General features: G+C 31.5%; 2 protein-coding genes and 1 non-coding gene across 5 annotated transcripts; 1 reads left to right on the top strand and 2 right to left on the bottom strand.

The window, feature by feature from the left end:
* Positions 1 to 282: 282 nt before the first annotated feature.
* LOC109800280 (homeobox protein BEL1 homolog) lies at positions 283 to 5,006 on the bottom strand. 2 transcript variants are annotated; one of them, XM_083066201.1, is made up of 6 exons: positions 4,556 to 5,006; positions 3,450 to 4,438; positions 2,634 to 3,016; positions 2,123 to 2,183; positions 1,243 to 1,848; positions 283 to 1,011 (listed from the first exon to the last, which is right to left on the bottom strand). In XM_083066201.1, exons 2-5 carry the CDS (start codon positions 4,293 to 4,295, stop codon positions 1,267 to 1,269), a joined length of 1,872 nt encoding a protein of 623 aa, XP_082922327.1. In that variant the 5' UTR covers positions 4,296 to 4,438; positions 4,556 to 5,006; the 3' UTR covers positions 283 to 1,011; positions 1,243 to 1,266. The 2 variants fall into 2 exon arrangements, with proteins under 2 accessions (XP_082922327.1, XP_020216651.2); XM_020361062.3 differs by lacking the exon at positions 283 to 1,011 and having other exon boundaries at positions 1,027 to 1,848; positions 4,556 to 5,004.
* Positions 5,007 to 21,297: 16,291 nt separating this feature from the next.
* On the top strand, positions 21,298 to 23,397 carry LOC109801045 (phosphoglycerate mutase-like protein AT74H). 2 transcript variants are annotated; one of them, XM_083066633.1, is made up of 5 exons: positions 21,298 to 22,036; positions 22,111 to 22,230; positions 22,707 to 22,920; positions 23,001 to 23,075; positions 23,173 to 23,397. In XM_083066633.1, exons 1-5 carry the CDS (start codon positions 21,502 to 21,504, stop codon positions 23,276 to 23,278), a joined length of 1,050 nt encoding a protein of 349 aa, XP_082922759.1. In that variant the 5' UTR covers positions 21,298 to 21,501; the 3' UTR covers positions 23,279 to 23,397. The 2 variants fall into 2 exon arrangements, with proteins under 2 accessions (XP_082922759.1, XP_020217603.2); XM_020362014.3 differs by having other exon boundaries at positions 21,308 to 22,036; positions 22,995 to 23,075.
* A 557-nt stretch (positions 23,398 to 23,954) lies between these two features.
* On the bottom strand, positions 23,955 to 24,027 carry TRNAA-AGC (transfer RNA alanine (anticodon AGC)). The gene has a single exon. It is a non-coding gene; the product is annotated as a tRNA-Ala (tRNA).
* Positions 24,028 to 26,257: the final 2,230 nt, after the last annotated feature.

Raw genomic sequence — 26,257 nt, 5'->3', positions numbered from 1 at the left:
TTCCATAAACAAGAAAAAACCTTATTCCAAACGTTAGACCAAAAACGAAAAATCATGTATGCGGATATACGAAATGCTAAATTCACTTTGAACCCAACAAAATATAAAAAGAAAAGAAAATGAACATGCCTCATTTACTTAGCATATATTTAACAACTTTTTCGGTTTCATATAATAAAAATTAGTTTTAATTTTAAAATGTTATTATTATTATTTTTATTCTTTTTGGTTTCTTCTGCTCTTCATGTATTTTGGTTAAATCTTCATATGCATATATATCACATAGCCGAAGTCAAACATTATTATGCTAATTGGTATGATATAATTAAATACAAATTTTACACAAAATACGTGCACACAAACACAAAAACTTTCATCAAAAAGAAAATTAATTACATTAGGCTTAGTTTATTCATATAGTAATACAGGTTTAAATGAAAAGCAATACCAGTAACGGTATTACTTTTATAACAATAAACGTTCGAAAATGTATACGGATGTAAACACATATCCATCTGTGGTAGGTGCGATTCTGTTTTTCATCCTTTAACACACAAGTTGCATTCCTTAGAGAACATTAAGGGGGGTGATAGGATCGTTTGAATAACGTAGCACCTCTAACACTAAATTTATTAATTTATCGGTATCTCTTATATTGGCCAAAAAGAAAGGGGGGCACAGATAAACCAATAACAAAAGTTGACATATCATAAAGCAACCAATTCTTATCGGCACGAGATGTTGTCTTCTTGAGGGTGAATTAGGGACCACAACCACCCAATTATCTTTGATATTTTTTTGCTGTTGTTGTAATTCTTGTTCTTCTTAGCATCCAACCAAAATTGTACAGCTAAATGTTATTGTCGTTTTGCAATATATATTCTTTTCTTTTCATAACAAACTACAAATATCTCCAAAACGAATTTTATATGCCACTAGCTCACCGCCAAATGGAAGCTCCTATCAAAACGGGATCGAACCCAAGAGCATTCCAATTCAAAAGTAGGGTAACTGTACAGCGGACAGTAACAAAAAAACAAATTATTAATTAAGTAAAAAATTCTGTATAAATGTTGACTTAATTACGAATTCGAATTCCAAATTATATAGGCATACACATGTTGAAATTAAAGTGTACGTTTATCTAACCAAGTATATAATTGTGTACTATATAATTTTGTACGTAGCTATAAGAGTAATTAAGAAAAAGTAATCTTCATTAATTTCTTTGATTATACTCACCATGAAGAATGTATGATGATGGATTTACCCTGCTAAATCATGAAGTAGCTGTGCTCCCATCAAATTCCTGTAGGGCAAGTTTTGAGGTTCAGCATCCAAAAGAGAGTACTGAACTGGTTGACAATCTTCAATTTGATCCCTTGGGTAGTACAGTGAACTCTGTGTTGCTGGCGGGAACGCTAGACTAACCCCATGTTGTTGTAACCCTAGCGTCAAAGACACCCCGCTCTTGTTAACGTTGTTGTTGTTGTTGGTCCCATTTTGATCGTAAGAAACCATGCCCGAGGAGTGGTGCGTGTAGGATGAAAAATCAAGCTCCACCGACCCAAAGCACTCCTTTGGGTCGTTTTTGTTATCTGGGGTGTGGTTATTGACGATGGAGGACGCACACTCCGAGTCAATTCGAATAAGTGATGGCTTTTGATCCTCTGATCGTGATGAGGGAGGTGGAGGGTTTTGAACATTTGGGTTTATGTCATTGTCTTGATCGGTACCCCCCTCTGAGGAAGCTATGTTGTTTTCGTGATCCTTCACTTCCTCCAAGTACATTTCCTCCACCATTGGTTTCCATAGCCTCACCCTTGCATTTATAAACCAATTTGAAACCTGCTTCAAACATATAATGCTTACAAGAATGCATATAATAACCATTTCATACCTAATGTCTATTCTTTTTTATAACAAGGTTCTCAGATAAATTAATAGGCAATTTACAACCATAAGTACTATGTCTATATGATATAAAAATTAATAATACTTAATATATGTTATAGAGAGATTTATTAGAGATGATCATGTGGTCCAAGACCACTTAGTAATTCTTTCAAAGTATAAACAATATGGGAAATGAAGTGTATCTTAGAGAAGGATATGAACGTGCCTGGCCTCTCGAGAGACCCGTTTGGCGAGCTAAAATATGTTTATCAACGTCACTTGGGTACCTGCAAAAGCTTACACTAAAAAATTAAGAATCCAACCTTCAATATCGTAATTAAATATGAAGCAGCATTTGAGGGGAATGGGTCAAACGAAGGAAAATTATAGAAGTAAAATTAGTAATAGAGAGAGGAGCAAATATATGTCCACGTTAGAAACGAAAGATTGAGAACAATATGACGAAACAACAGCAGAAGGAATCTGAATAGTGATGCGCAGAAACTACCAAAATGTACTATATAGTTTTTGCAAGCAGAAATGATTGAGATTCTATACGCTACGCATGAGAGACTCACGGCAGCATCAAGTTGCAGTTTGTTCTCTTTATTTATTTAGGAGAGAACATTGATTCTTGAGGAAAATCTATTTTGTAGGTTACTCATATCGGGACTTGATCAATAATGTATGCAGTATGCAGCAAGGTAACTAGTAATTGCATGAGAGTTGAGACTTACGGATGGAGAAAATGCTCAAAAAGCCAAGCCCGAAGAACCGAAACGGCACGCTCCGGAAGGCCACGTTGGGGTCTCCATGGATGAGTTTCCATCATGCTCATTTGTTGAAACGCCCTTTGTTGTCTCAGTGTTTGGTCAATGACTTTGAGTCTTGGTGTTTCGCCCCTTGTTGTGCCTGGTGCAATTGGGTCTTTCTCTCCCATGGCTTTTCTCAACGCTTGAATCTGCCCCAAAATCCCATCTTTCAAACACCTAAAATGTCTTGACATGGCTTTCAACGCCAACGCCGAGTACACGGTGGCGGCGCCGTTCCCCGCTACGGCTTCAAACGACGACACCACGCTCCTCATCTGGTTGCGGTAGTGCTTGTACCTTCTGTCCACCTTGAACACAAACCAAAGTTAATAACCTGCTTTAGCCAGCATGGGATGAAAATATAATGCATACATGTTGTTGGCAGGAAAAGGAAAAGGTGAATGAAAAAGGCTCAATTGTCATTAATGAAAGGGCCCTTGTGGCTGTTCAGTTAGTTCAGGAATCAAAATCCACAGACCCCAATCCCAATCCCAATCCCAATCCCATCAAATAAGCCACACACCGCTCAAAAGTTAAAGGACCTGGACAGATACCAATACCAATTCCAATTCACTTGGAGTAAAGGCGCGGATTTAACTTACTTACACACCTTTTTCCATATTTTGGGGAACGATGGATAAAGGTGTTATTTCCTTGCAAAAAAGTAGTAGTTGTAGTACAATCTCAACACTCTTAAATGAAGCCAAACGAGATTTGGAAACAAACATCAAACATATATACCTCTTCCAGCATAGCAAGCAGCTTTGTCTTTCTCTTCTGCAGCTCCACGAACTCTAGAGAGGTGAGAGAAGCCTTCTTCGAGGAACCGATACCGTTATTGTTGTTATGATTATTATTTTCCTCTTCCCACTGCTTCTTCGACGATTTCACCTTTCCCACGTCGCTTTGCTTCACGCCAAGACTACAAAACTCGTTCAGAAGATCCTGTGCTGGCACCAGGTACTTGGAGTTTTTCAGCAGGAAATGTCCTTGTTGGTAAGGATTCGCAGCTTGTAACATCTGTTGCTGTTGAACACTCGCTGATTTTCCAAAGAACCCTTCTCTGGAAACAAAATCAGGATGATGGCTTGTTTGTCTCAGCTCAAAAGATTGCAACCCGATAGAGGAAGGGTTGGTTGAGCTAAGAGAGAGAGAAAGACCTTGACTAGGCCTTTCGTTGGCTTCACAAGGGAACACGCACCTTAAGGAAGAGTCATCAACGAGTAACCTGTTGTTGTTGTGGTCGCCCTCGTCTTGCCACGGCACGATTAAATTCTCAGCACTTGTTTCAGAAGTGAAATCTGAAGGCTTGTTGTTGTTGTAGTCGTGGTGGTAGAAAGTGGTGGAAGAGTCGTTGATGGTTTTGGAAGAGGAAGGAGCATGTTTGGATATGAAACTTCTCCACATGGCAGCGTTGGTGTCACTCTTTGGAAACCCTATCATTTCCATGCCAGTGGTGAGGTTGAACATCTCAGGGTCCGACACAAAGCCTTGGATCTGGTTCACCAGCATCGTTGGATTTCCCGATGATGCATCAGAGTAGCAGAATCCAGATGATGATTTGTCTTCACACACTTGTCGAGCCATCAAATCAATTACATAAAGCTCATAAACTTGCTAATTCATCAATTTCCTTCTCGCCAATTACTTATACTGCTTCAGGTTTCTTATGTTTGAATATATTGCAAGCTTGTTCATTTCATGCCGCGAGAGAACCCAAAAAAAATTCACTAAAAGAGTTGAAAAGCATTTATTTATTAGCCGAAAGGCAGAAAGGAAAAGAAGTTGAATAGTTACTTTGCTTGTTTGTGTGGAAAGTAATTAAATAACTCAGAGAGAGGACTTACCGTAATGGAAGAGTGGAATAATTAGTTAGGTACGTATGGATCAAAGTAGGGTTGGTGCTGGCGGTGGCGCCGGCGGTGGTCGGTGGTCAGTGGAGGCGTCGTACGGTGGTAAATTGGAGAGTAAGTGCGAGCTGAGGTCCTTTTATCTCAGACTTGTTCTCTTAATAAGCCAACATAGAGCTATAGCTACCATGAAAACCAACCTAGGAACAACGATGAGGAATACTTCCTCAGAAATAGAAGATCAGATAGGGGTGATGATGACCCTCATGCCATGATCATCATTTCATATATGCTCTCTCTCTCTCTCTCGGAAGTGGGTCAATGCAAGATATAAATACCACCAAAATAGACTTCTGGTACAGTAAGAAAAATATCAAGGAAATTTCCTCAATTATTTCTTATCCCTAAGTACCTACAACCAGTAAAATAAATAGTCTTATTAAAATATAATGTTTGCAAATAATTGAATATATAAAATTATAAAATAAAATAAAATAAGCATTGTCAGATACGAGTATTTAAAAAAAAAAAAAAAAAAAACAGAGGTTCTCTACAAACAAAGTACTCATGAAGGACCAGGAGCAACAGAAAGTAATGATCGTCCTTTGCCTGGTACATATACTACAAGCCGCCACATGAGTTGCTCTCTCATTTACGAAAATGTTGATTTTTTAACAAATTCTGCTTTTACGAAAACCCACAATAATGTTGCCATGATAGAAAAATTGTAGATTTGTAGGGTCTGTGTCTCTCTACGCCCATGAGTTTGTTTATTGTTTCACAATCAGAAGAAGCCTTGGGGAATTTTTTAAGTAAAAAAAAAAAGAAAAAAAGAAAAAAAGAAAGGAAGATGGTAACGGGATTAAGAGGATCTTTGTAGGGAAACGAATCCCAAGATCGAAGTGATCCTAAGTAGGAGTCTTTTACTGGCTTTTTCAGAGCAAGAGAAGTGTGTTGGTGGGGCAGGGTCTGTTGTGTTCCTGAAATATAATAATAAAGTGTATCAGAGTTTTGTGTTGTGTTACAGAATAGAGAGAGGGTGTGAAAAGAGAAAGAATAGATGCGCCTGGGTTTGTGTAAAATGTTCCTAAAACAAGGGAGTGAAATTGAGATGAGGTGGTCCAATTTTTGCCATCTAATTCTTATTAATTGGTGTATTAAAGTACTCCACCCATCCTCTCATCTCTCCATTTTGCATGGGACCGCATCATCATCCTAATATGCCTTTTCCACGCGCAATTGCACTTCAATAACTTACCACATTCAATCCACAGTCTTATTAGGTTTTACTTAATACTCCCTGCACCAAATTAATCTGCGGGCCATTTAAGGAACTATATAATAAAAACTTTACGGCAAACCTACATTCCGATACACATATGCTCAATCAACTGCATGCTGCTACCTACGTACATTTAATATTTTCATGTTCCTTCGTTTTATTTCCCAATCATTATTTGCCCATTTGCCATTTTCTGATTCTAAATCCTAATCTTCATCATGGCTAATTTTCAATCAAAACCACCTCCAACACATGAAACATGCTTTACATCAACACATGTTTTTTGGAAGCCTACTGCTTTCTTCCTTTTCATTTCCATTTCCCCAACATGACAAAAAAATCATACATCATTCCTGCGTAATCTATTTTAATATATAATATTTCGGAAACTAATACTGCTAAAATATTTAATATTTCAAGCTGCGTAATTATTAATCTCGTCTTAGAATGATTGGCTTTATCTAATCAGATCACCTGTCTGTATGCAATGTCGAATCATCATCATATATGTTTAAAATTATTTCAACACGGTTCAATTCAGCTAATTTTTATCAAATTAAAAAAAAATAGCTCGTTAATTAGACTGATTCGGCCAAGGCAGGAGTCGTTTCATTCTTAAAATAAAATAACTTTTAAACGATATTGTTTTACTTACAATCAAAGAGTGAAAAGGTTCAAAGTTTGAAAAGTGATAGGATAAGCAAAATAATCAAATACATAGAAGAAGACTACCCAAAGTAAACCAGAATCAACCTTATCCCATTTAATTGATTAGAACAGTTTTTTGTCAGTAGCTAGCTCTGCCTAACACAAACATTGATTATCCTTAATTAATTAGAGGCGTTAAAATGAGTTAAACATCACTAATTAACACTAATTAAATCACTGTCAAAAAAACACAATTAATTAAGTTATTATATTTCAATAATTAATGATTATATTGTTATTTTAAACTATTTATTTGTTAGTATGTTATGACTTATGTGAAACGTGTAATAATTAAAAGATTTGTCATTAATTTAAATATCAAATTTTAGAGTTATAAATATATTTATATAAACATTAGAATTGGAGTTAATGATAAAATAAATAAATAAAAACTTGTGTACTCATTTCTTACATAAACTAAACATATAATGAAATATACAGTTATCACTACAAGAAAACGCTGAATAAACGGCGGAAAATAAGTATCGACTAATAGTTGACGTAAATAGTGTCGGAAAAGCCGACGCTATTTTAAGATTTAGCGTCAGTTTTTCCGACGCTATTCTTTAAATATAGCGTCGGATTTTCCGACACTAATTTAATTTAAATTTAAATTAAGTTAGTGTCGAAAAAGCCGATGCTATATTTAAATAATATACGTGCTTTCAGAGAGATAAAAATAATTTTTTTAATGTTATATACGCATAATGTGTTCTAGTACACTTGGTTATCAAGTTCACTTAAGACCTCAAGGTTCACGGATCGAGTCCTAGGAATGTTAAAAATACAAACGAATAAATGATAAGCGAGAAAAAGAAGATAAAGAAAAAAATAAAATAAAATTTGTGTCAACATAGTGTCGTCTTAACCGACAATAAAAAATTAAAATAAATAAATTTATTAATGACGGCTTAGCCGACACAAAAAAAATTGTGTCGACTTATTTAGCGTCAGCTAAAAACTGACGAATAACCGACAATATTGCATCGGCTTTTATGATTTACAGTCGACTTTTGGCCAACTCTAAATTGAAACATTCTTTTAGTGTATTAAATAATTTTAATTATAACAGAACTAACATTGAAATTATAATTCCGGCCGATTGCATCATTCAAATTTCAAATGCTCTACGTGTCGTAAACAATTGACTGAAATTGTAATAATGTATTGACTTAATTGCTCGTTTATCTTTAGTTTGAGCTATATGTGCAATTCTTTTCTTCCTTTTCATCCTAATTAATCAAACTTGTTATTTGAGCACCTTCGTAAACTTGCTGGAAGCAATTGAATTGAAGTGTTTTCTGAATAAATTTGCTTTAATTAATAACGTACAAATCAACTAATAAATATTAAAAAATAATTTTTATTATTTTATATCATTGTAGATGTAATGATTACTTATTTTTTATTTGTATATAAATAAGGATTTTTGAAAAGAAAAATTATACAACTAAACATCTCAAAATTTTCTTTATTACTGTCAAAAAATTCGAAACTTCTTATTTTCATTCTATGGATTCATACCAAAATCCATGGTTTAGTTTGATACCAAATTATCGACAATCTACAAATTCAAATTTCCAGAATTCTCCCAATTAATTTACCCAACTCATAAATTTTACTACTTCTTTTTATTGTGTCAACAAATTATTTAAATAATAATAAAATAAAATAATTAGTTATTTTGTAAAAATTAATTAATTTATAAATAAATAATTAGTTAATTATAAATTAATAAATAAGTTCATAATAAAATATAATAATGTAAGTTTTTTGGTAAGACCTATTAAAAGCACTCAAAGAGAGTTGTTTCATTGTAGAGATGAAGTGCTTAAAAGTGCTTATATAGAAAAGATAAAAAATGAGTGATGTGTATAAGTAGGTCCCATTAAAAATACCCAAATGGAGTTGCTTCATTATGGATGCTTTTAGGAAATTTACCTAACTCAAAATATATGCACAATTTTGATTCTTAAGATTTTATTTTTATTTTTATTTATTTGTATCTTCTTTCAAAGATAATCTTGATCAAGATGTAGTTGAGCATTAAACTTAAGTACTTCTCTCAACGAGAGAATTTAAGTCTTAATTCATTATGTTTTCTCTAGATTCAATCCCCGTGATGTGTTTTTAAGATTTTTTCAACTAATTAAATCTCATTTAAATAAATTATATAAATTTGGTTATATATATTGTCAATTTTCTTGGCTAAACACTTCAAGTAGTTATACTTTACACGAAATCTTCTATTATTTAATCAATTGGACTATTTTAAGCCTTCTTATACTCAAAACCCACGAACAAAAAAACATTAAATTTCACCCAAAATAAAATTGATCAAGTTGTTTTACTTTTCCAAACCAAATCTCAGGTCAAAACAATCCTTCAAATTAATTTGTCACCAAATGTCTAACTTCTTAAATTATTGTGTCAAAAAAAACTTTTAAAATCATTTTAGATCTTAAATATAAACTCTATAAAAATATTTAGATAAAAAATAATAGTGTATTTTTATGTAGAATAAAGTTGATGACTATACTAAATTTGGTTAAATAGAAATATATATATATATATATATATATATATATATATATATATATATATATAATTAGCCAAAATAAATTTTTGAAAAACAAAAATTACACGCAATCCAAATTAATAAGAAAAAGGAATTGAAGTATGATTAAGCCAGATGTATCATAACTTTTTTTTGAAATATATTATTGGTCATATTTATAATTTTGTTAATGACTAATAGATAATATAATTGATTTTTTAATAGAATTTTTTTCTTCTCACCACATTTTACTTTTTATTCACGAGACTTAAACGTGACTTTGCTCAAGAGATTCAGACTAGTATCACTCAAACTCATGAAGAAATGTAGGTATAACTCTTGATTCTTACAAGGTTTTAAATTTATGATTGTAAACTTGCGTTATTTATTCATATATTAAAATTCTCTGAGCATTAATTGAGTATTTATTGTGGAAGAACGTATGTAAAGGATTTTGATGATGCCAAAGAAATTGTAGAAAACAAGAGGTCAAGTTAAAGCAAGGTGATCAAGAAACAAGAATCTCAAAGTATTTTAGATAAATCTTGTCAACCTAGCTTTATATGTAAAAAGAAATTTTTAGAAATATTGCATAAGATTCTTGGCCATTTAAAATAAAGAATTTCAAGAAAATCCAAATATAATCTTTTATATTAATAAGGTTTTGAAAATAAAGGTTTTCTATATTTTAAGTTTTAAAAAGGTAATTATTGTTTTTAATAGTCTGGTAATTGATTACCAGTACATGTAATCGATTACCAGAGAATGAAACTCATATGATTCAAAATTTATTTATTAAAACGTGCTCTGGTAATCGATTACCAATTCCATGTAATCGATTACCAGAAGATAAAAATTTTGAAATTTGAATTTAAATTTTACAACGTTTCAAACATTTTGAAACTAAACCGTTGTAATCGATTACCAAGTTTTGTAATCGATTACTAGAGCCTATTTTCTGGAAAATTTTAGAAAGTCACAACTCTTCATGAAAAGTCATGACCTTTGAAACAATCATCTATAAATACCAATAATTTTTCAGAAAAAGGTTACGAACTCAATTGTAAAAAATTATCTTTACAATCACTTGACCAAAAATCATTTGCAAATATTATCTAAAGAGTTCTACTAGATCAACAAAGTGTAAAATCCACTCTTCAAAGAGAGTTGTTCTACTTCATTCAACTTTTCTATTGATCTGTAAAAGGGAAATTGTCGTTCTTCTTGGTGGTCTGTGATTCTCAACACGAGGAAAGAGAATTCCTAGGTGTTGGAGAATTTGAGTCTTGTAAAGGTTACAAGCATAGTGAAAAATCTCAAGTGGGTGACTTGAGGACTGGATGTAGGCAAGGTTGGCCGAACCAGTATAAAATCAAGTTTGCAATTCTCTATCCCTATACTTTTAATTTTGTTGTGAAGTTTTTGCATCATTACGTACAAATTGTTTATGATATTGATTTTATAAGAAAGAAGTTAGAAATACTAATAAAGAGAAGAAAAATTAGATAACTTAATTCACCCCCTGTTAAGTTACACGAGGCTACTTGACTAACATTTATGTTCAAGAATTTGGAATTGAGCTATACATTATGCACAAACATAGAATGAGTGACCCAAACTTAATTAAGGATACATTTAGGGTGGTCCAAGTGGTTTGGGGAGAGGGATATAGGGTTGAGTGACTAAGAGGGTGTGGGTTCGAATCTCCCCATTAACAATTAACAAACTAACCATTAACATTTGCCGTTAAAAAAAAAAAGATACATTTAACTGAACAATTTAACTAAACAATAAATACTTATCCAATAATGATATTATATCATAATTAAAGAAAATTAATAACACACTCTTCAAACATAAAATTTAGAAGAATCATATTAAAATAAAGTGGGGTTTAAACCTACGTTCCTAGGATCCTTCATTGTAATTAAGTTTAATCATATGATGTCTATTAAAATAAATTAAACAATATATGTTTTTATAAACTTCACCTAATTTTTTAAAAGGCTATAATAGAATTTTGTTCTCTAGATCTCATTTTAACTTTTGATTTTAGTTTGATGTCCTAAATTTATAAAGTTTTATTTCGTTAACCTTAAACTTTCTTTATAAATATCAAAGTAATCATTTTATCAAATTTTTTTACTAATAATATTAACTTTGATTGTCGTGAGATTTCTTATTGCTTATCATGTGACATCCAAGTTAATCAAATCTGTGTAATAAATTGACATATTAACCAACTTGATGAAACAGATACATGATTAAAAGTTTCTTTGATTCAAATAAGATGATAGGGGAGAAGAGAGATTTTAATGGAAGAAAAAGAAAATGAATGAATTAGAAATTTTGTTTGATTGAGAAAGAAACCAAATAGTTTTTCTCTTATTTTATTAACTAGAGGATAAAATAGATTTAAAAAATTAATTTACTTTTCTATCCTTACAATTATGAATTAAAAAAAATATAAGTGAGTATAATTTAGATATTATATTAAAAATATTTTAAAATCTCTCTCATCCCTTTTAAATATATCCAATAACAAAGGTATTCTAAATCAAGACAGTAGTTAAATTTTCTTAATACTTTTATCTTTAAAGACTCTTTAATAGCAATCTCTGATATTGAAATATTTTGGATTCACAAGTTTATTATAGATAGCCTCTTTAAAAAAACCTTTAAAGGAAGATTAAAATTAAATAAGAATTGAAAAAGAGTTTTACTTCCTTCCCCTTTTTAATTCTCCTTCAATCAAACACTATATAAAATAAAATATTTAAAATTTAAGAGACTAAAGTAAAAATAAATAGAAGAAACTAAAATTAAAATAATGAAGCAAATTTTCATTTGAAACTTTTCTAAAACATTATATAGAAAATGAGAAATGATTTTTAAATGTAGAAGTAAAGTTGAATTAAATAATTATGTGAATGGGCATAAAGTTGTAAAGGAAGAATTTGCATATTGAGAGTATAGTGATGGAACGCGCGAGGGAGGAGAGTGAAGGTTGGGATGGAAGAGAGCTTTAAATGTGTTGTCTATTAAAAAGCAAGTGGTCCACCCTTTCTCCGCCGCTTACCAATTTTTCCTCTCCTCCCCTTTGCCCTACACCACAATATAATGACGTCACTCTCACTTTTTCTTTGATGCTGTTTCGTCCTTTTGGGGTGTGCACTGCGCACTCCGCGCATGCTTCCTACTTTCTCTTAACAGACATCAAAATTCTCTCCTTGCCTCTTCGCCCCACGTAACTTTCACTCAACATTTTTTTTTTTAATTAATGTCACTGCCTTTTCCTATGGATCGGATCGACTTAATCATACAGGACACTACAAACACCTATCCACACTACATTCTTATCCTACCAATAAAAATACACCACATTTTCCATACCTTCGGAAATAAATCAATGAATAAAATGTTGAAGCATGCCCCAACTTTTATTTTTTTAAAATAACATTCTTATATACATACAATACAGCTTGTAGGAACTAGGAAGTGAGAGCAAAAAAAATAACTTTTTAATTTTTTTATTTGAAGAGGAAGACTTGGTTTTCAAATTTGAAGGACCTAAGCAAGAAGGGTGTTGATGATGGGCGTGGGAAAGGGGTCAATTAGGGAGTCCACAAATGGCGGGGGATTGTGTGCCCTGTACAAGTCTGAGACTACATTAACATCAGCCACATTTTCGAACAGGTTTGAAACTTGTAACTACATGCGACTCAACCAGCCTACCAACTATAGGGTGGTCCAACTTTTTTTTATTTTCTTTTATTTTTACATATAAAATTAACTTTTTTTATTCATATGCGATAAGTGGTTAGGACTTAGGAGTTAGGACCATCCTAATGGTAGACCCTAGCTAGGGTTACTGTTAGTGTTATATATGTTGAAGCGAGGAGGGCATGCATATGTGGGACGCAGCGCCAAACACAAAATCATTCACCTTTTTTAATTAGACTGTCTCAGTTTGAGAATGACGCAAAGGGGGGAAATAAACTGCCTTTCATCATTAACAAAAACAATACTCCACTATAAAAAATCACCAACGTGTTTATGCATTTTCTTATTATACGCACCACTGACTGTGACTTAATTTGCTTTACATATCCATGCCTTCTTTTGTATTCGCCTTGTTTATACTCATAAATACTTTTAGAGTAGTGTTATATGTTGTTCTACGCTAAATATTTATACACGTTTTTTACATTCGTATAATATTATATTTTAGGTTTTTTCACCCAAGGTTGTTTTAAAAATTTATTACGTAAATGACGTTGTTTTGAAACTATTTACACTTTTGAAACTGTTTATAATTAACCAAATTTCTTGTTTCCCTAGTTGTAAAATCTGTCATCAGATATACGAAATTAATTTGATAGTTCAAGATTTGATTTCTGCTTCTATTAAAATAATACTTAATTAACAAAAATTACACCATATAAAAACAAAATAATATTTAATTATTAACTTTAGAATATTGTGCATGTTCATTAAAAAAAAATAGACATTTTCTTTTGTTAGTATTCCAACACATTTTACATATGTATCATTGTGCGGGTAACATCCATTTAAACTACCAACACCATACTTCTCCGGTCGTTCATAAACTTAAATATATAACTCATTCGAAGACTTTACAAACAATCACAAGACATAATAATCAATAAAAGGGTGAATATTTTACATATTTTAAATTGTCATGAAATACAAGGATAAAATTAAATATTAATTAAGTACACTTCTGTCAATGGTTCATGAATGAGTGACCTTGATATTTTACCATCTACAACGTTATATATTGTAAAAAACAAAAAAATTACTGTAAATATAAATTTATTTTATATATCTATACATAATTTCTATGTTGATTTTGAATTAAATTTAATAATATATTTATTGTGTCATTATAATTTATATTTACATTTTTTAATATTATACCAACATATATTGCATCTATATTATAGGTAAAAGTAATTTTTAATAATAAATAATATGTTCTTATATGAGTATGTATAATTATATGATAATTTTTTTATTATACGCGTGAAAATTTGTAGTTTTAAATATTTAAACTTGGCAATATTAATTTCTTATGTTTCTAACATAAAAGGGAGGGAGGGTTGGGGGAGGCGGAAGTAAACATTGTTTTTCTTGAAAGTATTTTACTAATGTTTCCGATATGTTGTTTTCTTGGATGGAGGTAAGAATCTAATTTTTAAAGTTGCGAGGAAAGTTTTCATGAGTAAAAAAAATAAAATATTCTAGTTAACTTGTACAATACAATTATATAATGATTTTAAACATTTTCTAATTAAATGTGACAAATATTTATATTTAAGAACAATAAATACTAATAAATCATGTAAGTTCAATTTTACCGGTTTAACAAATCTTCATCTTCATATTTAGGTTTCTTGGATGGAGGTAAGAATCTAGTTTTCAAAGTTGGGAGGAAGATTTTCATGAGTAAAACATATATATATATATATATATATATATATATATATATATATATATATATATATATATATATATATATATATATATATATATATATATATATATTCTCGTTAACTTGTACAATGCAATTATACAATGATTTCAAACATTTTCTTATTAAATGTGACAAAATATTTATATTTAAGAACAATAAATACTTCCCCTCAAAAAAAGAACAATAAATACTAATAAATTATGTAAGTTCAATTTCACCGGTTTAACAAATCTTCGTCTTCATATTTAGTTGTTTCTTGAGATCATAATTGTTCCATTTTGAATCTTTGATTCTTTACTAACTCCATATAACATGAGTGATAGATTCAAGATTTTAGGTTAGTCGGGCAACTTTTTTAAAAAATAAAAATTAATAATCATCATCATTTTATATATACATATATATATATATAAAATAAAATATAAATGTTAAAAATAATTATTAATGAATTCAATATATGAAATTAGAAGATGAAAAATATAACATTTTAAAAACACACTAATAATTTTATTAAAGTAAGATAATGCATTTGTTCACTCATACTATAATTTAGGTTCATCACTAACATGGTTGATAAATAACCTAATCTCTTACGCAGGTAATTAGGAGTCAACTTTTGACTTATATATACTAGGTAGGCCTAAGAACAAAGCCAACAAAGTCTCCAATTTGGACCTTTTGAAAGAAAATATTACTATTTATATAATTTTTTCAAGGTTTTTATCACTTAAAAGTTACTTTTTACAATTTAAAAAAAAATATTTTTAAATATTTATCTCTAAAAGATATACAAATTAATTATTGTTTTCAAGATTCATATCTAAAATATTTTAATTTTTTATTAAAAGATATTATTATTAATTTTAAAAAAATCTTAGTTTAAGATTTGTTTTAAATCTAATAATATGTTAGGTCGGTTTTACCTGTGTATAAAAATAATAAGGCTTAAATATGTTTAAACTACTGCAAATTAAATCGATTTTCAGATTACTACTTTTTTAATTTTTTTTTTGTTAAAATTACCTGATAAATTTTTTTTCTTCAATTTAGTACCTGATGTTAGTTTCCTCTGTTAAATGATGACGTGACAAACAGACTGACATGTCATCACCCAACAGTGTCTGCCACGTCATCTAAGGGACTACCACGTGGACATGATGATGATGTGGCAAACACTGTTGGGTGATGACGTGGTAGTCCGTCTGCCATGTCATCATTTGACAGAGGGGGACCAACATCAGGTACTAAATTGAAGAAAAAAATTTCGTCAGGTATTTAGAAAAAAATAATAAATTAATAGGTAGTAGTCTGAAAACTGACCTAATTGGAGGTAGTAATCTTAAAAATCAACCTAATTGAAGGTAATAATCTAAAAACTGACCTTATTGAAGGTAGTAATATGAAAATTGTCACTAAAGGACAACCTATTTTGAGTAAAAAATGGACTTCAAACTTTGGTTTGGCATAAAAAATGGACCAAAAATTTCACCAAAGATAGTGGACAATGAAGAAGTAGAGAAAAATGAAGATTAATATATAAGATGAAGAAGACATAAAACACCTGTAACTATAAACAAAAGCAACAAATGCACAAAAATTAGCTTCCCATTGATCATGTATGGAAATTATTGCACTTGATTATAAAAAAAGAAAAATTATGGAATTATATTAAAACTCAGTATATATATAATATATGTTTGTGTAATTTTTATATTTACTAATAATAAGTTTTTAAATAAAAATTGATTTCAAATCTTATAAGTTTTACTTGTCAGATAAGAAAGTTAATGCCACAAATATTCACTTAACTTATATATATATATATATATATATATATATATATATATATATATTCATTTTGTATCTTTCACTTATATGAAAGTACTGAAAATTTATTTGCTAAGTCAAGTCTCCTCCAGGCAGAATTCTAGCTACTTTCACTTCAAATCTTGTTTTTTTTTACGTTTCCATCATATGTAATAAAAAAAAAAGTTTGAAGTCGATGGATTGTATGAATATTCACATACGCTCCTTTCACTCAGTGTAATTTATGCAATCGAAATATGGTGTCTCAAAATAGGTTGTCCTTCAGTGATAATTTTCAGATTACTACCTTCAATTAGGTTGGTTTTTTGATTACTACTTCCAATTAGGTTGGTTTTTCAGATTACTACCTTCAATTAGGTCAGTTTTCAGATTACTAACTATTAATTTATTATTTTTTGTTCTAAATACCTGACTAATTTATTATCAGTTTTCAGACGGACTGTCACGTCATCACCCAACAGTGTTTGCCACGTCATCACCATGTCCACGTGGCAGTCCCTTGGATGACGTGGCAGACACTGTTGGGTGATGACGTGGCAGTCCGTTTGCCACGTCATCATTTAACATAGAAAACTAACGTCAGGTACTAAATTGAAAAGAAAAAAAATTTGTCAAGTAATTTTAACAAATTTTTTTTTTAAAGTAATAATCTGAAAATTGAGCTAATTCAAGATAGTTTAAACATATTTAAGCCAAATAATTATTATTATTACAAGATGTCATGTCAACTCTTTAAGTAAATTTTAATATTTCAAAAAAATTAGTCTTTATCTTTCACTTAGAAAATACCTTGATTTACAAAAAAAAAAACTTATTAGAATCTTTTGGCTTTTTAGTTTTTATTTTCTTCTAATTTTTTATTCTTTTAGAATTTCAATATATTTTTATGTATTTTTTTTTCAATTGAACTCTTATATGTGTAATTAAGTAATTAAGACTAATTTAGATTAAAAAGAAACAATTGTTAAGTTTTGTTATCAAGTGATGTCTTTTAGACTTAAGAATGTAGATGCTACCTATCAGCAGTTGATGGATAAGGTCTTCCAAAGACAAATTGCAAAATTTTTGGAGGTACATGTGGATGACATGATGGTTAAATTCAAAAGTGTGGTCGAGCACATGACTAGCCTCGATAAAGTGTTTTTTGAGGTAAAAAAAAATACATGCATTTAAACCCCCAAAAAAATGTTTTCAACATAGGTGGAGGAAAGTTCTAAGGCTTCATGTTGACTGCAATGGACATCAAAACTAATCCTAACAAATGTCTAGGGATTATTGATATGAAGAGCCTAATCAACCTAAAGGAAGTTGAATGCCTCACCGAGCAGCTAGCTTCTCTCTCACGTTTCTTGCCTTGTTTGGCCAATAGGGTGAAGCCCGTGTTCACTTTGTTGAGAAAGAAGAAAGCCTTTGAATGAACACGAGAATGTGAAATCACCTTTCAATGGTTGAAAATTACCTTGTCAACCCCTCCAATCTCAGCAAAACCCAAACAAGAGTTTCCCATCCTTTTATATCTTTCCAGGTCAGATGAATCTATCAACACTATCATTGTTCAAGAGAAAGAAGGGGCACAAGTGTCTCTCTACTATATTAATCAAGTATGTCAAGCATAGGTATCATAATGTAGAGATTATTCCTTTGACTTTGATAAAGGTGACAAGAAGACTAAGGCCCCATTTCTTAAGTCACCAAGTGATTAAGCCTTGGGCAACGTGTATAGTTCTTCCATGATGTATTCCATGACTCCAGTACCAAGGACTTGCCTGTTATCAGCCTAATACTAAAAGAAGACAACAATGACTACATAACGAGGATTCAGACTATTTACCTGATCAAACATTGTTATTCTTGAGGTCGAGCAATCCTCAGCTTGCAAAACACATTCCCCCAATAGTAATAGATTGTAAGGTTCAACCAGAGAGTCTTGAGTGTACTTAAATGTTCTGTCGACTAACAATAACATTTTTTCTCCTATAGACACCTATATATATATATATATGTATATATATATATATCTTTAGAAGATATGTTCATTATTGAAAAGCTAATATACTCCAAACACCTTCTACTTAGGATTCCGACTATTTACCTAATCAAACAATGTAATTCTTGAGGTCAAGCAATCCTTAGCCTACAAAACACATTCCCCTAATAGTGACAGATTGTAATGTTCAACCATAGAGTCTTGAATATACTTAAATATTCTGGCGACTAACAGTAACATTTTTTCTCCTATAGAAACATATACTATATATACATCTTAAAAAAATATGTTCATTGTTGAGAAGATAATATACTCCAAACACCCTCTAACTTATGAATCTTTTTTACAAGTATCATCACTTGTTTTTAAGGCCGAGAATCAAAGATTAAGGATGGGGACCGAAGACATTGTACAAGTACTTTTTCAATAAGTACAATTATTATTATTTTTACTAAAAAAATATACGATATAATTAAAAGTTAATAACATTAAAAGTTACTCTCTCTTTTAACACGACAATGGTGAAGAAAGTATTACATAGCAGATATTTCCACCCTCCGACGAAACATGAGCAATTGGACATGCACTCACCAACATCAATAAAGTCAATACAAATCATAAGGCTGTAAACAAAACAAAGTGTTAATTATGTACGAAATAGTAATTTGACAATAACACTAACAACGCAATTAAATAAAATGGATAAAAATAAATTATATCAGACTTTTAATTTAATTCAATTGGTCAAATTAATATGAAAATATAGTTAAATTAGTATTTTAACATATGTATGTTATGAGACAATTTTTTTATACAGAAAAATTATAATTAATATATACATGCTACATATAAAAATATATTATAATAAAAATCTATAATAAATAAATATTTTGGTCATATAAATTATATTTTAATTTTATGATAAATAATTTTTAGAGTGACATAAATTATTATTAAATACTAATAATTTATTTACTGAAATTAATATCTCTATATATATATTAAGAATAAATCTTTATTTTACACGAGAGTGGATTTAGAAAATTTTCTTTAACAAAATCATTTTTAGAGATTTTTTTAACTTTTTTTTATGTAATTTATTTATTATTTATTACTATTTATGAATTTTAAAATAAATTATCAATAAACAAAAATAATATTATGTTATAATATAAATTATTATAAATTTAAAATATAATTTATATATTATTGTCAGTAAAATTTTTTATTTATATCTTTAAAAATTCGTTTATACAAATTTTAAGTATGGTTTATATATTTAAACATACTATTTATTTATATTTGTAATTTATTATAAATTTGGTTACGTATAATTTTAGTTATTGTCACGTAAATTATTTTTAAATACTAATAATTTATTTACTGAAATTTAATTTAGAATTATTCATTCTTTTCCGTTACCAAGTTTCCTATAATATTCATTCTTTTCTCTTACCAAGTTACATTCCAATTCCAACAGCTAATGTTATCAGTATTTCTTTCTTATTTGATAAAAAATGGTGGAATTATAAATACAAATATACTTTATTTTTGTATTTGATTTATAAAAAAAAAATCTGTGACAAAAGAAATAAAACACTTGTTATTGAATATTAATATATTATTAGATTTATTTCTGGACCGTCCAGGTCGGAATCCGATTAACCTCTCGGTCCATTTTCGATAGGATCCATAAGAGCTACGTCTTAAGCCCTCTCGCCTTGTCGGCTCAGGGCTGGAAGGCAAGTGGACCGTCCAGGTCGGAATCCGATTAACCTCTCAGTCCATTTCTGATAGGATCCATAAGAGCTACGTTTTAAGCCCTCTCGCCTTGTCGGCTCAGGGCTGGAAGGCAAGTGGACCGTCCAGGTCGGGGCCCGACCTGTATTTCCTACATACGCTAGGCCGATTATGGCCTTTACCGATCCTCCCCCCTCTCTCTAAAGAGTCACTCGGTCGTTATCCGATTTGGCTACGCTACGTACGCCTAGTCGGTTGTGTTCCGATTCCACCCACTTAAGAGGGGTCACTCGGCCCATACCCGACTGGACCCCCAGTATGGGTCTAGTCGATCAGGGACCGATCTGATTTCCCCATGTGGGAGCTACCCGATAGCAAGGGCAAGGCCCCACCCTCATTCACCAAGTATCTTCCAGATCATAACGGTTAAGGAAATTCCTGCATTCCCGGGGCCTGTAAGGCCCATGAACAAGAAACTATAAGACCCAAAACTCTACAATTGAGACGACAGATTACACTTTTGAATGCTCTGACTCTATGGCTTAACCTAGGAAGAAACCCTAGTCCATCTTTTGGCCGGAACAATTTCATATATTTATTATTTAAATTTTAAAAATATTTATGAATTTTGAAAATAAAAATCACGCTATTCTGACAAGCAAATGCATAGATAACATAGCTTTTGATATATTTTCACGTTAAAGATTCCGATTTTAGCTTTATGACGCTGAACCAAACACGGATTTAGTTAAGAATAACTAACAGGTAGGGCCGAGGGTAAGATATTTGGTTATTCGACCTTTTAAAATGGGTCATACGATACGGTGCATTAATCGCCAAACAGAAGACAAGACAAAACAAAAATAACGTTGTAATTTATGTTCTTGTACATGCCTCCTCTCTATATGCTTGCAATCTCAGCCACACACACACACTTTGTTTAATGGAGGGCTGAAAGCGGTCCAATAGGCAGAGGTCAAATCTCACCACTAAACATGGGCCCAAACACAAAGTGGTTAGATCCCAAAACGTGAACAACAGTGGGTCACGGAGACTATTCGGGTGTAAACGTGGGCTAACCTTTTGTTTTTTGGACCGAGGATAGCCTTGGCCCAAAAGATACACATCAGAAGGTAAGATTCTCCTCCAAGAGCATAGCAAGAACCAAGAAGCAGCCACAAGTATGGTGCCATTTGTCATTCTATGATCAGGACCTGCTACTCCTCTCCACCGCAAACGCTCATTCATTGTTTAACAAACAGTAATCACACTTGTTGGTAGGTGAAATTGGAAGAACACAAACATTAAGCATCATGCATATTCTGTTTGTGTGGTTCAGGTTGTAATGAATTTACCATTACCATTTACCACTGAGCGAATCATAGGCATGGCTGTGGTACCTTTCCCATACTCGGGAACCCCCACTCTTTCATCTCTTCCACTATCTCAACAAAAAGGGCTTAAAACCAATCCAAACACGTCCTCACTAATCCAATGCTGCCACAGCCTAAAAAGTAGCAACGGGCAAGCGAGATTTGAAGAGAAGTTGCATCCTGAAACTGAAGCTGTCCCACCCAGGCCTCGAAGGATAATCCTGGTTAGGCACGGAGAGAGTGAAGGAAACGTGGATGAGAGCGTGTACACCAGAATACCTGATCCCAAGATACCCCTCACTGAAAAGGGCAAGCTCCAATCACAAGAATGTGGCCACAGAATCAAGAAAATGATTCAGAAAGATGCTCACCAACACTGGCAGGTTTACTTCTACGTATCGCCCTATAGAAGGACCCTTCAGACCTTGCAGAACCTCGCTCGTCCCTTCCAACGCTCCAGAATCGCTGGATTCAGAGAGGAGCCTCGTATTCGGGAACAAGATTTCGGTATTCGCTACATTCTTTCCCTTCTTTTCTTCAATGTGTTTCTCCAATTCACTTCGCTATTTCTTTTCGGACAGGAAACTTTCAAAACAGAGAAAAGATGCGAGTGGAAAAGGCATTACGTCAGCTTTATGGTCGTTTCTTTTACCGATTTCCAGATGGAGAATCGGCTGCTGATGTATATGATAGAATCACAGGTAACAACAATATCAAATAATCACCTCAGTGTAAATTTTTTTTTATACTAGCAACTAATTATATATCTCTCACTGTATAAGTGATTAACTCATAACAATAATACAATAGTGTAAGATTAAGTTAAATTTAAATATAATTTCTTAATATAGTAATGGAGTCTATTTTAACTATTATTGTTAGAATTATCACCTAATTTGCTGATGTTTAATACTTTAAACTCCAAGCATGTCTAGTCATTAGTATGAGGGGTATGTGTTGTAGATATTACTTATATATTTTATTTTACTCATTTAGTTATTTCATAGGTTAATTTGGGATTTCCAACATTAAATATAATTTATTTTTGTAAATACTTGTAAAAGGTAAAAATGAAGATAAAACATGTCAACTTCTTCTGTATATATATATGGTTTTGGGAGTCAAAATTAGGAAGTTAAGGAAGAGTAGTGATGGAGAGTTTGGTGTATGGTACAAGGATTCAGAGAAACGCTGAGAACAGATATTAATATTGGACGGTATCAGCCACCTGGGGATAAGAAAACAGAGATGAACCTGGTGATCGTGTCGCACGGTCTAACACTTAGAGTTTTTCTGATGAGGTGGTACAAGTGGACGGTCCAACAGTTCGAGGGTCTCCACAACATGGGCAACGGAAATATAATTGTCATGGAAAAGGGTTATGGTGGAAGGTTCGTTTTCTTTACTTATGATATTAATGTATTAATATATATAGCTTAGGATATTACTAAATGCAAATTAACAGGTATAGCTTGCTGATGCATCATGATGAAGAAGAGCTGAGACGGTTTGGATTGACTGATGAAATGCTGATTGATCAGGAGTGGTAAGCACTACCATCCTATTAATTCCTCCCTCTTTGGTCCTTTTGATTACATATTTATGTATCTAATAATCTCCTCGCTATTTGTTGATATATAAAGGCATAAAGTTGCGAAGCCTGCTGATCTGAATTACGATTGTCCAATGGTAAATTCCTTCTTTCCTCACCTCCGCGAAGAAACAAGCAGGTGTGAACAGGGAGCGTGATCAAGTTTATAACAACTTCACAGTCTATGCACAGGGTACAAAACATAATCTAATAGCAGAAAAAAGTTGTACCCATGAAATTAAAAATAAATAAATAAAGGAAGAATTAGAGTATGGAATATGATGCTGAATACAGATTACAGTTCCCGTATGAACTACTCATGATCACGTGTGACTATCTAACTACTAAGTTGCAGTTGAGTAGGATTAATTAGTTCGCTTGTTTCCTAATTCAGTAATTCTACGGTATCATATACGGCATTTCTCATTTAATTTGGTCAGTGGATAAAAAACATTAAAAGCAGAATGATTCATGCAGGGTAATTTCGGTAATATTGAAAAAGGAAATCAAATTTATTTGACAAACTTGTGTTTTTATGCATAATTTCGTTTATTTAGTAAACACGTGGTTTTCCTTTTTGTTGCATTTAGACTCTGATATCGTGGAAGGAAAACTGCAATAGGCTTTAAACAAAAAGATATTGCCATATGTTATAAATTTAAGAAGGTAAAAAAGAACGAACTAAGAGTGGATAACCCTATCGATCTTCAAAAAGGGTACGTAAATATTTTATATAACCAAATAAATATGTACTGGAGTGTTAACTATGTCAAAAGAGACTGCTTCAGAGGTATAGAGCTACTATTATCTTAAGATGAAAAAAGACACAAAAGATGGAGATGCGGGGTATCGATCCCCGTACCTCTCGCATGCTAAGCGAGCGCTCTACCATCTGAGCTACATCCCCATTTATTATTTAAAAAATTTGTTAAACAAATTAAATTTAAGTTGTTCTATTAAAGAGCTTTCCATGCAGATGCATGCCATGGTTATTGCCTAGGCTGCTAAACTTAAAAGTCATTGGACCACAGCACAAGAAGCAGAGAAGGGACCCACACCCAGTGTTTTAAAAACCGGATCGAACCGGCCGGTCAGACCGGTTGGACCAGGAACCGGTGGTCCAGTCGATCTAAATTAAATTAGATCGATTATGCAGTCGACCCGTTTCAAACCGGATTGAACCGGTCAATTTTCCGGTTCAACTGGTGAACCGGTGGGTCAAACCGGTCAAACCACACTTTTTTTTTAAAATTTTTTTTAAGGAACCATAAACCACAAAAATAATAATAATAATTAAATCTCTTAATAGAAGAGCAAAGAGTCTTATTAAATATAACAATAATTACTTGTTCTAATATATTTGTTTGTAATATATATAACTTAAATAACTTTTATAGTATATTATTAATTTTAAATTATATATTTAATAATATAATATCTATGTAGATATTACATATATTATTTTGTGATATCAATTACAAGCATATTATATATGTATATATTATTTATATTTTAAATTTTTATTAACATATAATTTAGCATGTAAATTTTTTTATGTATTTTTCTACAAAATAAAAATAAAAATAATTTTAAATAAGATAAAAAAAATTAAAATTTAAAATAAGATATAAATTTATTAAAATTTATAAGTATAAAATATATTTAACATAAATATATATTTTTTTAAAATAATAAAAATTGAGTCATGCGGTTCAACTAATGACTTACTGATTCAACCTTTAACCTACTGATACAGTACCTTAACCAGTTTGATGACCGGTCCAGTTTTTAAATCTATGCCCACACCTATTATTGGGCCACCTTTGAAAGTGTTCGTTTCTAGACTAATTGAGGAATTAATGGTGATGCTTCTGGATCTCTCAAACTTTATTGAAAAGAAGAATCCACTATCCACAATAAAGAAGCAAATTATATTCCAAACGTGCCAGCAAAGTTTACATTTCTACGTGTAACACAACAACGGACTGAATATATTTAATATATAATATATTCAAGAATCAACCAAAATTCATTCACGAGGCAAAGTGTTGAAGTATATTCCTTGTCCTCCTGTCTTGTCTCCAAAGCTATTGGATGCTCAAGAAATTAGCCTTATGATGAACCATCCAAGAAGTCCTTTCATGATCTTAACGTACCAGCCACGAGTTGTTGTTCTTGTTAAGTGTGGCACACATCTTAGGAATCTGACTAATTGAAGGCCAAACCTTCCTTCACAGCAATTCTATCACCTTGAACTGCTGCCCAAGAGTTTACATTAAATTGTCAAAAAACACACTGCAGGAAGAAGATGATACTATTGCCTGAATATTTTCTCCACAAACACAACATTTCGTTGTTTAACTAGTATATAAGTTTTACACTTGAGATGGATGACTCGTACTTAATTTAATGAAATATACTATCAGTAAGAAAAATCAAACATAAAAAATCATTATGGAGCCAACCACAAAATTAAGATAGATGTTTATATTATTATATAGCATTTTGGCATTAAAAAATTGAAATGACTACAGATGAAATGATCACCAGTCAGGCATCTACCAAATTAAGTTATTAGAGATCAAATATTTTTTAAATTCAAATTGCCCATCTAGTGGAAAATTTGTATCAGAAATGTGTTGGAACCCTAAAAACTACTCAACTTGTCTAGCCATTGATAATCATGCATAAGGAATAATAAATAGATAGGCAGTCCAACCCTAGGTTTCAACAACAGATAAGAAAGGGGAAAAGAAAAATCGAAATAATTACACAGACAATGGATCAAAAACAATATTCTCATTTCTCTTGGTCAATTCCAACATAAATAAGAGCTAGACAGAGCATGTGGAGGTTGCTTCTCTAATTGGAAGCTCAGCTAATGCAATGCTTTCTTGGCCCAAGCCCAAATTCTTTGCTCATAACATCCCAAACCCAGACTAGGAAAATAAATCAGAACAGACCAAAAATATTTACAAAAACTCAAACGATGCACAACATTTCAAATAGATAGAAAAATAGAAAAACCGTGTAAAGACTATATATAAAGAAAGACCATTTTTTAAACCAAGAAAAAAATAAAGAAAATAAATTTCCCTTTTCATGTGCAGCAAAGATATTTTTCTTCAGTTAAAAAT

Source organism: Cajanus cajan, chromosome 11 (genome assembly GCF_000230855.2).
Source record: "Cajanus cajan strain Asha chromosome 11, NIPB_CcT2T_4, whole genome shotgun sequence".
NCBI classification, from domain to species: domain Eukaryota; kingdom Viridiplantae; phylum Streptophyta; class Magnoliopsida; order Fabales; family Fabaceae; genus Cajanus; species Cajanus cajan.
This window is presented reverse-complemented; position numbering and strand designations above follow the sequence as displayed.

Bases quoted from the DNA above. Each gene is read 5' to 3' on its own strand.
- LOC109801045 (XM_020362014.3), top strand. From the start codon at position 21,502: ATGAATTTACCATTACCATTTACCACTGAGCGAATCATAGGCATGGCT. The intron at 22,037-22,110 runs GTATTCGCTACA...CTTTTCGGACAG, and splicing joins TATTCGGGAACAAGATTTCG to GAAACTTTCAAAACAGAGAA. The intron at 23,076-23,172 runs GTAAGCACTACC...TGATATATAAAG, and splicing joins ATGCTGATTGATCAGGAGTG to GCATAAAGTTGCGAAGCCTG.
- LOC109800280 (XM_083066201.1), bottom strand. From the start codon at position 4,295: ATGGCTCGACAAGTGTGTGAAGACAAATCATCATCTGGATTCTGCTAC. The intron at 3,017-3,449 runs GTATATATGTTT...TTTGTGTTCAAG, and splicing joins TGCTTGCTATGCTGGAAGAG to GTGGACAGAAGGTACAAGCA. The intron at 2,184-2,633 runs GTAAGTCTCAAC...AAGCTTTTGCAG, and splicing joins TTTGAGCATTTTCTCCATCC to GTACCCAAGTGACGTTGATA.